Here is a 12068-nt window from a genome sequence, read left to right on the forward strand (position 1 = left end):
CGCCCGCGTGGACTTCATAAATTTCAAACCTCCATTTAACCCACTCAGGGGTGGAATTTCAAAAAATTCTTTCCTAGTGGATACCTTCTCTTTACCTACAAAGAACACACCCACCAAATTTCATGTATCTAGGACCAGCTGTTTAGATGTTTAAGCTGTGCGTTGATATATAAGTTAGTCAGGACTCTAAATTTTATATATATGGATACTACGTTAGTCCTCGCGTGACATAGGGATGACATTTCTTTGTTTACATATTTAATGACGTCACATCATGGCTGACAGCGTTTTCTGCGTTTCAAATAAAAATAAAAACTGTATTTTTTAAAATTGGATTTATATATCCATCCTGCGTTTTTAATAATTGTTATTGATATATTTCGTTGTCTTAAGCAAAATACTATAATAAATAATGATTTATTGGACGAAATTAGATATGAGTCAAGTAGCCCATTGTTTGAGCACGTAAAGCGAGACTTCTCGGACCTGCACTTTATCTCTCCGATCGTGTCGGATTGCCCATCAAACTTTGAGAGTGAAGGAATATACAGTGCACCTGCGCACACATATTTTGTGTTCTATAATCTCCTAGTCCTGAGTAGTTGACTAGTCAACTAGTAGTAATACCATTCTTAAGGTTCCATACCTAAAAAGGAAAAAAGAAACCCTTATAGGATCACTTTGTTGCCTGTCTGTTTGTTTGTCCGTCTGTCGTGTCTGTCATGAAAACTTACAGGGTACTTCCCGCTGACCAAGAATCATGAAATTTGGCAGGTAGCACAAGTAAAGGAATAAATCCGAAAACCGTGAATTTTCAAAGTAAGATAACTATACAATGTGGGGTATCATAATGAAAGGACTTAACCTGTATATTCTAAAACAGACTTTGTTTATTTTTATGCAATATAGTTTTCGATTTATCTTGCAAAATATCGAAAAAAATAGCCTAGTACCGAACCCTCGGTGCGCGAGTCTGACTCGCACTTGGCCAGTTTTTTTAAAGACAGTTAATAAAATGTAAATGAAAAGGTGTGGTAGCCTAGTGGTTAGGACGTCCGCCTTCCAATCGGAGGTGGGGGGTTTGATCCCGGGCACACACCTCTAACTTTTCGGAGTTATGTGCGTTTTAAAGTAATTAAAATATCACTTGCTTTAACGGTGAAGAAAAACATCGAGAAGAAACCTGCATGCCTGAGAGTTCTCCATAATGTTCTCAAAGGTGTGTGAAGTCTGCCAATCCGCACATGGCCAGTGTGGTAGACTATGGCCAAAACCCCTTCTCTTTCTGAGAGGAGACTTGTGCTCTGTAGTGAGCCAGTGATGGGTTGATCATGATGATGATGATGAAATGAAAAGAAATAGTTAATTGTTGTATCAAAGTTTTATTTTCTTTCTCGACACACTAGCAACTGGTTCTGTTTCGTACTCGATCTCAACGCGAGGCTTCTTGCTTGCTATCTTCACCGATATATCCTGTAAAATAGGTTAATTTTAATATTATTCTGTCGTACACAATCTCTAAGTCTAATGGACTAAGAGCCAGCACGCGCCACACTTTCGTTATTTTATAAAAGCTGAAAGTTTATCTGCGTATTGTCCCCAACACTGGGAGGAACGATCAGGGACTGTGAAGTTTGGATCATGGTGGCTTTGGGAGATAATCCATACTTACTAATTTTATAAATGCGAAAGTGTGTCTGTCTGTCTGTCTGCTTGCTTTTCACGGCCCAACCGTTCAACCGATTTTGATGAAATTTGGTACAACGAAGTCGCGGGCATCCTCTAGTAGGTTATAAAGGTGTAAAAAATCTTACGTCAAAGTATGAAGTCTAATTTTTTTCTTCGGAATAGTATTAAAAACCACGTCATGCATTGCCAGACACTTATGGCAACCTTGGCACTTATGGTATCTTTTACTCTCTTATGAGATCAAAGGGGAACTAGAGCTGCTGTAGGTAAGTATACATATCCCAGTTAGGCTAACATGCGCACCACGAGAAAATTATGTCTACGCATTTACTCGTCTTATTTGTATGAAGAAACACGAGATAATGCGTAGACAAAATTTTCTCGCGGGGCGCATGTTAGGCCCTAAGTCACGTGACTAAGGCTCAGATATATAGAGCGTGCTTTGACTTTGCTCAGACTTAAGTTTCAGTCAAAACGAGACAAACTCATGCCAGCGATATAAATCTGTCTCGTTTTAAGTGTCTTCAGTGTGAGCAGAGTCAAAGTGCGCTGTATAGATTTCAACATAAGTGAGCCTAGCCTGCTAGAACTAGGACTTGGTTGTCATGAAATCTCAATTACAAAGTTTAAACAATCAATCAATTTCTTACTAACCTCAATATCAGAGGTCTCTGATTCAAATTCGCTTCCAACATCAGCATGTTCCTTTCTGCCAGACTCACTATCCTGGAAACATTGATATATTCCATTAATTTATATATCCATACTGTAGGCCGATTTCGTAAAACCTGTACCAATCATTATTACAATCTCAATTGTTATTATTGGCTGAATTTGTGCTATTCTTGTTGCAACAATGCATAGTAGCCAATGGTGAGCGAGCGTCAACCAATCAGGGGTGATTGCGATCGTGACATTGGAGCTGTCATTCTACCGCAATCGCGCAGCTGTTTATATCACACTAATATTATAAAGGCGAAAGTTTGTATGTGTGTCTGAGTGTGTGTGTGTGTGTATGTTTGTTACTCCTTCACGCAAAAACTACTGGACGGATTTGGCTGAAATTGGAATAGAAATAGATTATACCCTGGATTAACACAAAGGCTACTTTTTATCCCGGAAAATCAAAGAGTTCCCGCGGGATTTTGAAAAACGTGAATCCACGCGGACGGAGTCGCGGGCATCAGCTAGTTAATAATAAAGTGTGTGTCTGACTTAACTTTACATGGCTCATCAGCTTAACCGATTTTGATGAAAATTGGTGCAGGGACAGTTTGCATCCCAGGGTCTGACGTAGACTACTTTTTATCCCAGAAAATGATAGTTCCCACATGTACAATATCATCCATTTTACAATATTACTTACTAGAACTGTACTTTTTTAAATTCAGATACAAGTTAGCCATTGACTCCAATCTCACCTGGTGGTAAGTGATGATGCAGTCTAAGATGGAAGTGGGCTAACCTAGAAGGGATGTGGCAGTTTTTTTTTATTAAACCCATGCCCCTTTGGATTCTACACGGCATCGTACCGGCAACTCATTCCCACGATTTCTTATGATTTAAATAATCCTATGTAATAGGATTTTTCAAAAAAAAAATTGTGGTTTTTAAAAAGTTTGTACTTGAAATGAAATGAATTTATTTATTTTACGTAGGACATGTCCCACGCCACTATTATGATATATCAAGACTATCACTAGTTGAGAGACATCTCCAATGCCTACAGAGAGCTTATTATAATTATTTCTTATTTCTTCTTTTATATCACTTTAAATTTAAAAACTGTAAACACTTTATTTTATTTTATTTATCCATTTACTCGCCAACTTTATATATTCTATGCCACTGACGTTTAGGTAATATTTAAAAGGCGGTCACTGAAAATCAGCGTTGGGGCATCTGGTACCTCAGATATTTGCTCTAGAGGTTTGTGTCTGAGGGGCCCGACGTCTCAACACAAGCTGAGTGGCCTACCTGTTCGAGGTGTTGCACTGCTGTACAGGACGATATTGCCTACACCATGTACCACCTATATACCTCGAATAAACATTATTCTATTCTATTCTATTCTATTCTATAAAAATAATATCCATACTAATATTATAAATGCGAAAGTGTGTCTGTCTGTCTGCTAGCCTTTCACGGCCCATCCGTTCAACCGATTTTGACCAAATTTGGTACAGCGATAGCTTGCATCCCAGGGAAGGACAAGAGGCTACTTTTTAACCCGGAAAATCAAAGAATTCCCACGGAATTTTCAAAACCTAAATCCACGCGGGCGAAGTCGCGGGCATCATCTAGTTGCCAATAAATGAATAACAATCACTTACATCACTATCCATGTCACTGTCAGCTTCAACAAACTCGTCAACTTCCTCAATATTCTTCCGCAGTTCTCTTTCTAACTCTGGCTCCATCTCTCTCTCAACTTCTTCTTCATCGTCTGATTTCTCGCTCTCGCTGGAAACTTCTTCAGCTTTCAGGGCAGCATCGAAGGCCATTTGAGGGAAGTTGTAAATGTCATTGTACTGTGAAAGAGATATGATGCATTAAAAAATATTAAACGTGAATGCCTAAGTGTTTAAACACACTATACTGAAAATACGCCACCGAAGTTCAGCGTGACTACGCCTGTAATCTAAATATATAAAAGGAAAAGGTGACTGACTGACTGACTGACTGATCTATCAACGCACAGCTCAAACTACATGACGGATCGGTCTGAAATTTGCCATGCAGATAGCTATTATGACGTAGGCATCCGCTAAGAAAGGATTTTTGAAAATTCAACCCCTAAGCGGGTGAAATAGGGGTTTGAAATTTGTCACGCGGACGAAGTCGCGAGCATAAGCTAGTGTATTATAAATTACTGATGACACACCAAACCGAAATTACGTCGCGTTATAGCCAACGTCATTTCTCTATTAAAATCAGCCACGGAACTTCGGTTACGTATTTTCGGCATGGTGTGTTTAAACACTTTAGGGTTGACTCTAGGGTTGCCAACTTTTATTAAAAAGACTAGCTTATGCTCGCAACTTCGTCCGCGTGGACTACACAAATTTCAAACCCCTATTTCACCACTTTGTGTTGAATTTTCAAAAATCCTTTCTTAGTGGATGCCTACGTCATAACAGCTATCTACATGCCAAATTTCAGCCCGATCCGTCCAGTATTTTGAGGTATGCATTGATAGATCAATCAGTCAGTCACGTTTTCCTTTATATATTTAGATTTATGTACAATTTGACTGAGATTTCTGAATTGATTTGATAATTTTTTTGTTATCCAACAGGCTTTAATTAAATTTTCATACTCACAGTTCCTTTCTTTAACCTCTCTAGCAGTTGTTTCTCTATAGCATTATCAATCCTGGCCGCAACCAAAGCTTTCTCCTCCCTACGTCGCTCACGTCTCTCTATCTTGCGTTGTATTGGAACTAACTCTTTCCTGTACATTGTATACAATTTTAAATTATGTAATTAAAGATCACTACCCCATTATTATAAATGCGAAAGTGTTTGTTTGTTGGTTTATCCTTCAATCACGTCGCAATGGAGCAACAGATCGACGTGATTTTTTGCATGGTTATAGTTAAAAACCTGGTGAATGACACAGGCTATTTTTATCCCAGAAAATCAAAGAGTTCCCTTGGGATTCTTAAAAACTAAATCCACGCGAACATAGTCACAGACATCAGCTACTAAAATAATAAATAGTACCAAATAAAAATACTAAACTAAAAAAAGCACACCCTGAATTTTTAACAGGTTAAACAAGTTTCTTTTAATGCAAAAAAATGTGTTCTTTTAGCTTATTTTTGTATGAATGCTATATAAATCTATATCTATATAAATCAAAAATCCATTTTTAATAACTTTTTAAAATTCTTTGGCTTCATGTAGTTTCATCATTTCATCGATTCGCCGACCCACTACTAAGAACAGGTCCAATCTCAGAATGAGAAGCATTTGGGCCATAGTTCACCACACTGATTTAATGTGGATTAGCAGGGTTAATACACCTATGAAAACATTATGGAAAACTTGCAGGCTAATTTCTTCACAATGTTTGTCCTCACTGTTAAAGTTAATTTAGTTAGTAAGTTAATTTCTTACATGCACTCATAAATTAAATAATTAACATTTAACTTACACTCTTCTCAGCTTGAGTTTCCTCATTCTTATTAAGTATTGTGTTATCTTCACAAATCTTTGCTTGCATTTTGCTTTGATGAAGGCCGGCCAGTATAGTAGATTTTCGTTTATTTGATAGATGGCCTTCTCAAAGTTTCTAGACAATTTAACCTTTTCCCATTGTTTGGCTGGAAACATTACTCTAAAAATAGCAAAATATTATTATCTCTGCATCTCTCATCATTGAGTCAGCAGATGTAAATGTGATCCCTTCTATTAATCTATTATAGATAATAGAGTTGGGGTTTATTTTGGGATAATAATGCACAGTGTTCCCACTTCAAAGATCCTTCAAACCAATCCATACTAATATCATTATTATAAATGCAAAAGTGTGTCTGTCTGTGTCTGCTAGGTTTTCACAGCCCATCTGTTTAACTGATTTTGACAAAATTGAATCCAGGGAAGGGCATAGGCTACTTTTTATTCCGGAAAATCAAAGAGCTCCCATGGGATACGGGTAAAACCGAAACGTACGTGACGGAGTCGTGGGAATCATCTAGTTCTACATAATACTAATATTCATCATCATCATCAACCATTAGACGTCCACTGCTGGACACAGGTCTCTTGTAGGGACTCCCACACGCCAGGGTCTTGCGCCGCCTGGATCCAGTGGCTCCCTGCGACTCGTCTGATGTCGTCCGCCCACCTAGTAGGGGTCTTCCAACGCTGCGTCTAATATTAATTTGAATAATAAATTAGGTAAGTACTTAAACTGTATTGTATAAACTGTATACCTTTCAGCCGTCTTCATAAACAAATAAATGATTCCATTTTCTTCCCTAATGGTAGCATATTTACTGTTTGCGAGTGGACATGACGATCGACTGCACAAACCTGTGAGGTTATATTCATTGCGACAAAAGTGCTGCGTCTTGGTTCTGAAACATGAAAACTCGCTTTTAAACTTTGTAAAATGTTCATAAAATAGTTTTATCATAGAACAGTTTCTGTACTTACGTTACTTTATGGGAACAATGCGTTTTATTGATAATCGCCCAAACAACCTATAAATGACAAAGTTTTCTTTTAACTGTAAACACAATTGGACTAAGGCATGATAAGAAGATTAATTGATGAATTACTTACATCGTCATGTTGCATTTTGATTTAATTGAACAAAAATATTATATCTAAATCTTATTATTACACGCACCACGACACCGACACAGATGACAGAATGACCAAAGAGAATATAATCACTACGTTTTCTGTGATTGGTTTCTATGGTAGGTTTCACAGCACAGATCACTCTCATGGTTTCACAAAGGTTTCATACTAGCAAAGTTGTCTGTGTCTGTCAAATATAAAATAATATATAATGTATACTCTGTGTCTGTCAAGATAAATTAAAAATTAAAAAACCGTTGGCAAAGTGTTTTTTGGTGTTTTTGATGCTTGCTTTTTTGTCGGTGATGTGTGATGTGATAACTTGGAGCAAGTGGCAAATAAATTTGAGTTAAAATTGTTAAGAAAAATGTATATTAAACGTATTTATGTCATATTATATTGAAGAAATAAATATTAAATTACATAAATAGGCCAACATAATCTTAAGTAACATGAGTGACAATATCAAAGTAGTTGTAAAAGTCCGGCCTTTGATTCGCCGCGAGATAGAAGACAAGCTTTTACTTCAATGGCGCGTAATTAATAACGCTCTTATTCAGATAGATCAAAATGGTAGGGAAACTGGACCGAATTTTACATTCGGTAAGTATTTTTGGCCAATATTCGGCCGGTGAGTGGATCGCCGAAAAGGTTGTTTGCAAAGCAAAGCCTTCCAAATATGTGCCTAATTTACGTCATTATCAAGGCCAGAGAAGTATTTTCATGCACTTTTAATGTTTTTACTTGTTTAAGATAAAGTTTATGACGAGAGATCCAAAACTAGCGATGTATATAACGATATTGCTAAGCCAATTGTTGAGGCTGCGACGGCCGGCTTCAACGGCACAATCTTCGCCTATGGCCAGACCTCATCAGGCAAGACCTACACCATGACTGGCACTGACGAGTCACCGGGCATTATACCGCTGGCTGTTCTAAATCTGTTTGACATAATCAAAAATGTACCTGGCCGAGATTTTTTAGTGAGGTACCTACTGCTATACATCTGACTATAAATTCTTACAATAATCAGAATATGTAAAGTTTTCTTATTCAAATATGGTGAAACTCCCATAAAATCTCCTGCTTGTAGTGCTATCTTGCATGTTATAATGTGTCCGAACTAATAAAAGGATTAAGTTTCCACCATGTCTTAGCTAGAAATATATTGTAATCTAATTATATATGATGGATGACGATGGGAGGATGACCTGCCAAAGGGTTGGCGCGGATTGGCGTTAGATAGGAAAAAATGGAGAAGTCTAGAGGAGGCCTATGTCCAAAGAGTACAACCTGATCTGTAAATTGCTGGTGTTACCAATTTTTAGAATAAATTATATAGGATAGGATAATTAAATAATAGGAAATAAGAAATTAGTAATACGGTTAGTTAGTAATATAAGATGTATAATTATTGTATCAGAGAATAAAGGCTATTTTATTTATTTTATTTATAATTATATATGATAAAAGGGAAAGCTGACTGACTGACTGATCTATCAACGCAGTGATCAAACTACTGGATGGATCAAGCTGAAATTTGGCATGCGGATAGCTGTTATGGCGTAGACAGAAAGAATGAAACCACTATGAAAGAATTTTTAAATTCAACCCCTAAAGGGGTAAAATAGGGGTTTGACATTTGTGTAGTCCACGCGGACGAAGTCGCGGGCATAGCTAATTAAATATATTTTTGATGGCGTATTTTTAAATAAATTTTGTACTATGGATAAAATCATCCATGTTGACTACACAAATTTTCTACCCCCTTAAGGATTGCATTTTCAAAAAGCCTTCCTTAGTGTTGCCTTCGTCATGATAGCTATCTGCATGCCAAATGTCAGCCCAATCCGTCCAGTAGTTTGAGTTGTGCGTTGATAGATCAGTCAGTCAGTCAGTCAGCGTTTCCTTTTATATATATATAACCTAAATTGAGTAATGCTTTTTTTCAGAGTGTCTTATGTAGAGATATACAATGAAACATTAATAGACTTGCTAAATATTGAGAAACGCGTCAAAATTCATGATAGCTTTCAAGGTGTAAGAGTCGATGCAACAGAGAAAGTAACCACCTCCCCTGAAGAAGTCCTTGAAGTCATGAGAAAGGTAATTTGTTTTTACTAGATAATGGCTGCAACTTTGTGTCTGTGAATATTTAAAAATGCCATGAGAACTCAAAAAGTAACTTGTGTCAATTCAGGCCACATAATAATGCTAAAGTATGTTACTGTAAAATGTTGATTTACCAGTAAAATTTAAAATTTACAGGCACAAGTTGATAAATCATGAAATCCATGTAGTCCCGTTGTCCCCGTTAGCCGTATCCCCGTTAACGGGGACATCGGGATTTGAATAAAATTATTAAAAACTTATCCCATTGTCCCCGTTGTCATTTCCGTTTAACGGGGACATCGGGATTTGAATAAAATTATTAAAAACTTATCCCGTTGTCCCCGTTATCAATTCCCCTTCAACGGGGACTGCGGTAAATGAACAAAATTGTTAAAAACTCTTTCCGTTGTTTTCGTACTCTGCCCCCTTTGACAGTATCCGAGAGTCGACATTATTATTTAATTAAACTAAGTACCTAGGTACCATATACACAGTTTTTTCACTGTAATGAAATCGTTTAGTAAAAACCATAAACACGGAGGTGTTTAGCTTTAAATTATCTTCTTCTTCTTATATCTGTCGCAGGTATATTGTCAAAGTAGTGATATTATAATTAAACGGTAGATTGTCAATCGACTTCATTTTTTACAATTTAACGGCCTGGTTTTAGTGGTATTGTAATATCACGGGATCATTATAGCGACATTATAATAAATCTAGGTATATTACTGGCTCCCATGACACAGTTTCTACTTCTTTGGGAGCCAGTGGTCAAAGTCGTATGTGCCAAATCTTTTTGCAAATAAAGATATTTATTTATTTATTCATTATTTATTTATTATGAGTGAAGTTGGCAGTGAGAGACGTCGAGCATTCTGATTGGTCAAAAAAGTCCTCCTCCAGAAAAGTGTCTTATTACTTTCTATGATATTAGTACAATAGTTTGTGATTTTTTACTTATAACTCTATGATTGCAAAATTGACATTCGAAACGGCCAATCAGAGACAGCCTCATAATGACCAGCAAATTGTCAAAATATCATTGTCTTACAATATCACTATAGTGTCCCCGTGACATTACAATGACACTAAAACCAGACCGTTAAATTTTGAGAAATGAAGTCGATTGACAATCTACCGTTTAATTATAATATCACTACTGAAATTATAATATCACTGCTTTGACAATATACCTGCGACATATACACGCTGAAATTTTAATGGTTGTTTTCCCCAAAACAAAATGACTGTGTTGTGGTATTACAATCGATTTATAAATATAAAAAATTATTAGAGTCAAAAATGACAAATTTACAATCGAGAAAAGACCTCGAGAGAGACCTCGAACCAATAGTGATACCACGTGCGTGCACGCTAGTTTATGCCATATCACTACGCGCGAGAGCTTATTTTACTCGAAACTTTTTCACTTTATTGACAGCGCGGTTCGAGTGGATGTACCTACCCACTATTCACGTTACATCTAGGGAGGTACTACTGTTTCTCATACTTTAGAGTTGTTGATTTTTTAAAATTATTTCAAGACAAAAACATTTGTATTTTTTAAGTTTAACTCAAAATTTCCATAGTACTACTGAGGGCAAATCGTTCTGCTGCGGGAAGACAAACACTAAAATTTCACCGTGTATATAGAAATATCACTCACTCACTGAAGTGAAAATTGACATTTAGGTTATTAAGTTTAAATAATAAAAATCTGTATAAGTCAGTTTGGGAAATTCCCCTCGTAAGGGTGGTAAAATAGTTTTATAGAGAAGTTTTAAATATTTTTATTTTAACTTGCAATTTGAAACGTAAGTTCTTTCTAGGGGGTAGGTATCAGATAAGAAGATTCCCCCCTATGGGGATGAAAGGGGCGTCAATGGTTGTATGAAAGTCCTATGTTTTTGAAGTTAGAGACGTGAAAACTGTCATTTAGGTTACTAGCTTTAAATAATAAAATCTGTATAAATCATTTTAGATAATCCCGCGACTTCGTCCGCGTAAAATTTCTGGTTTCTCATGAGATCAGAAATTTTCCCGCTGCAAAAGGCGTCACTAACCTTAAGGCACAGAACCCAGAATACCTAAATGCCAATTTTCATATCTCTTACTTCAAAAACATAAGTTTTTCATGTAACCTTTCAACCCCCATTTCACCCCCTTAGGAGTGTATTTTCGCAAAATCTTTCTTTATCAGATACTTTTTTTTTTAAATTACCAACATAAAGAATGTTTAACAAATCTAATTTAGACACAGCAAAAAACCACGAAGGTTTAAAAAGTGTGTCATTCCGTCTATTTCTTAATACATAATAATAGTGCTTCTATAAACAATTTACATTGTTTACAGAAGCACTTTTACATTACATTTGACACAAAAACTTACCCCTTAAAAGAATATTCGCTTACAAAATTTCATCTCCTATTCTACCAACCTTAAGAGGGGAGTTTCCAAAATAACTCAAGCCTATTGGCGATTTTCATACCTGTAACTTCAAAAACGTAGGACTTTCATATAACCTTTTAACTCCAATTTTACCTCTGTAAAAAAACCTCTATGTTTTCGTAAAAGAAATCTTAGATAAGCGTAGGAGTTGCAAGTTTATTACGGTTCCTAGTTTGTCTGTCGTGGAAATCACCGTTTTTTTTGTAACGGAGAATGTTATGTCTAACAAAAATTATATTATTGTAAATATATTGAGAAGCTGCTATAAGAATATCTATTTCCTTAAATTTCTCCCCTAGGGAATCGCGCGGTTTTAAATTATAAATTGCACGTATTGCCCTTTTTTGTAATACGAAATTTTTTCCAATATCTGCTGCTTTACCCCATAGCAAGATTCCGTAAGACTGTGGAATTGACTCTCGATACTGTTAACGCGGGCAGAGTACGGAAACAACGGAAAGAGTTTTTAACAATTTTATTCATTTACCGCAGTCCTCGTTGAAGGG

At 36.4% G+C, this 12068-nt stretch overlaps 2 protein-coding genes across 3 annotated transcripts in view; one reads left to right on the top strand and one right to left on the bottom strand.

The window, feature by feature from the left end:
- Positions 1-1362: 1362 nt before the first annotated feature.
- On the bottom strand, positions 1363-7131 carry Rbm13 (RNA-binding motif protein 13). Its single transcript, XM_034969508.2, has 8 exons — positions 6981-7131; positions 6852-6898; positions 6629-6772; positions 5848-6030; positions 5013-5142; positions 4023-4220; positions 2344-2415; positions 1363-1473 (listed from the first exon to the last, which is right to left on the bottom strand). Exons 1-8 carry the CDS (start codon positions 6993-6995, stop codon positions 1375-1377), a joined length of 888 nt encoding a protein of 295 aa, XP_034825399.1. The 5' UTR covers positions 6996-7131; the 3' UTR covers positions 1363-1374.
- Positions 7132-7273: 142 nt separating this feature from the next.
- The window catches only part of LOC117982831 (kinesin-related protein 4-like), a 32871-nt gene continuing 28076 nt past the window's right edge, over positions 7274-12068 (top strand). For both annotated transcript variants that reach the window (XM_034969264.2, XM_069499217.1), the window contains exons 1-3: positions 7274-7604; positions 7755-7989; positions 8954-9107. In XM_034969264.2, coding sequence (XP_034825155.1) covers positions 7454-7604; positions 7755-7989; positions 8954-9107 — 540 coding nt within the window. In that variant the 5' untranslated portion in view covers positions 7274-7453. The remainder of the gene's footprint in view (positions 7605-7754; positions 7990-8953; positions 9108-12068) is intronic.

Source organism: Maniola hyperantus, chromosome 6 (assembly GCF_902806685.2).
Source record: "Maniola hyperantus chromosome 6, iAphHyp1.2, whole genome shotgun sequence".
In the NCBI taxonomy this organism is placed as follows: Eukaryota; Metazoa; Arthropoda; class Insecta; order Lepidoptera; family Nymphalidae; genus Maniola; species Maniola hyperantus.

Bases quoted from the DNA above. Each gene is read 5' to 3' on its own strand.
- Rbm13 (XM_034969508.2), bottom strand. The intron at 2,416-4,022 runs GTAAGTGATTGT...CAATGTTTCCAG, and splicing joins ACAGTGACATGGATAGTGAT to GATAGTGAGTCTGGCAGAAA. The intron at 1,474-2,343 runs GTTAGTAAGAAA...CCTATTTTACAG, and splicing joins CAGAGACCTCTGATATTGAG to GATATATCGGTGAAGATAGC.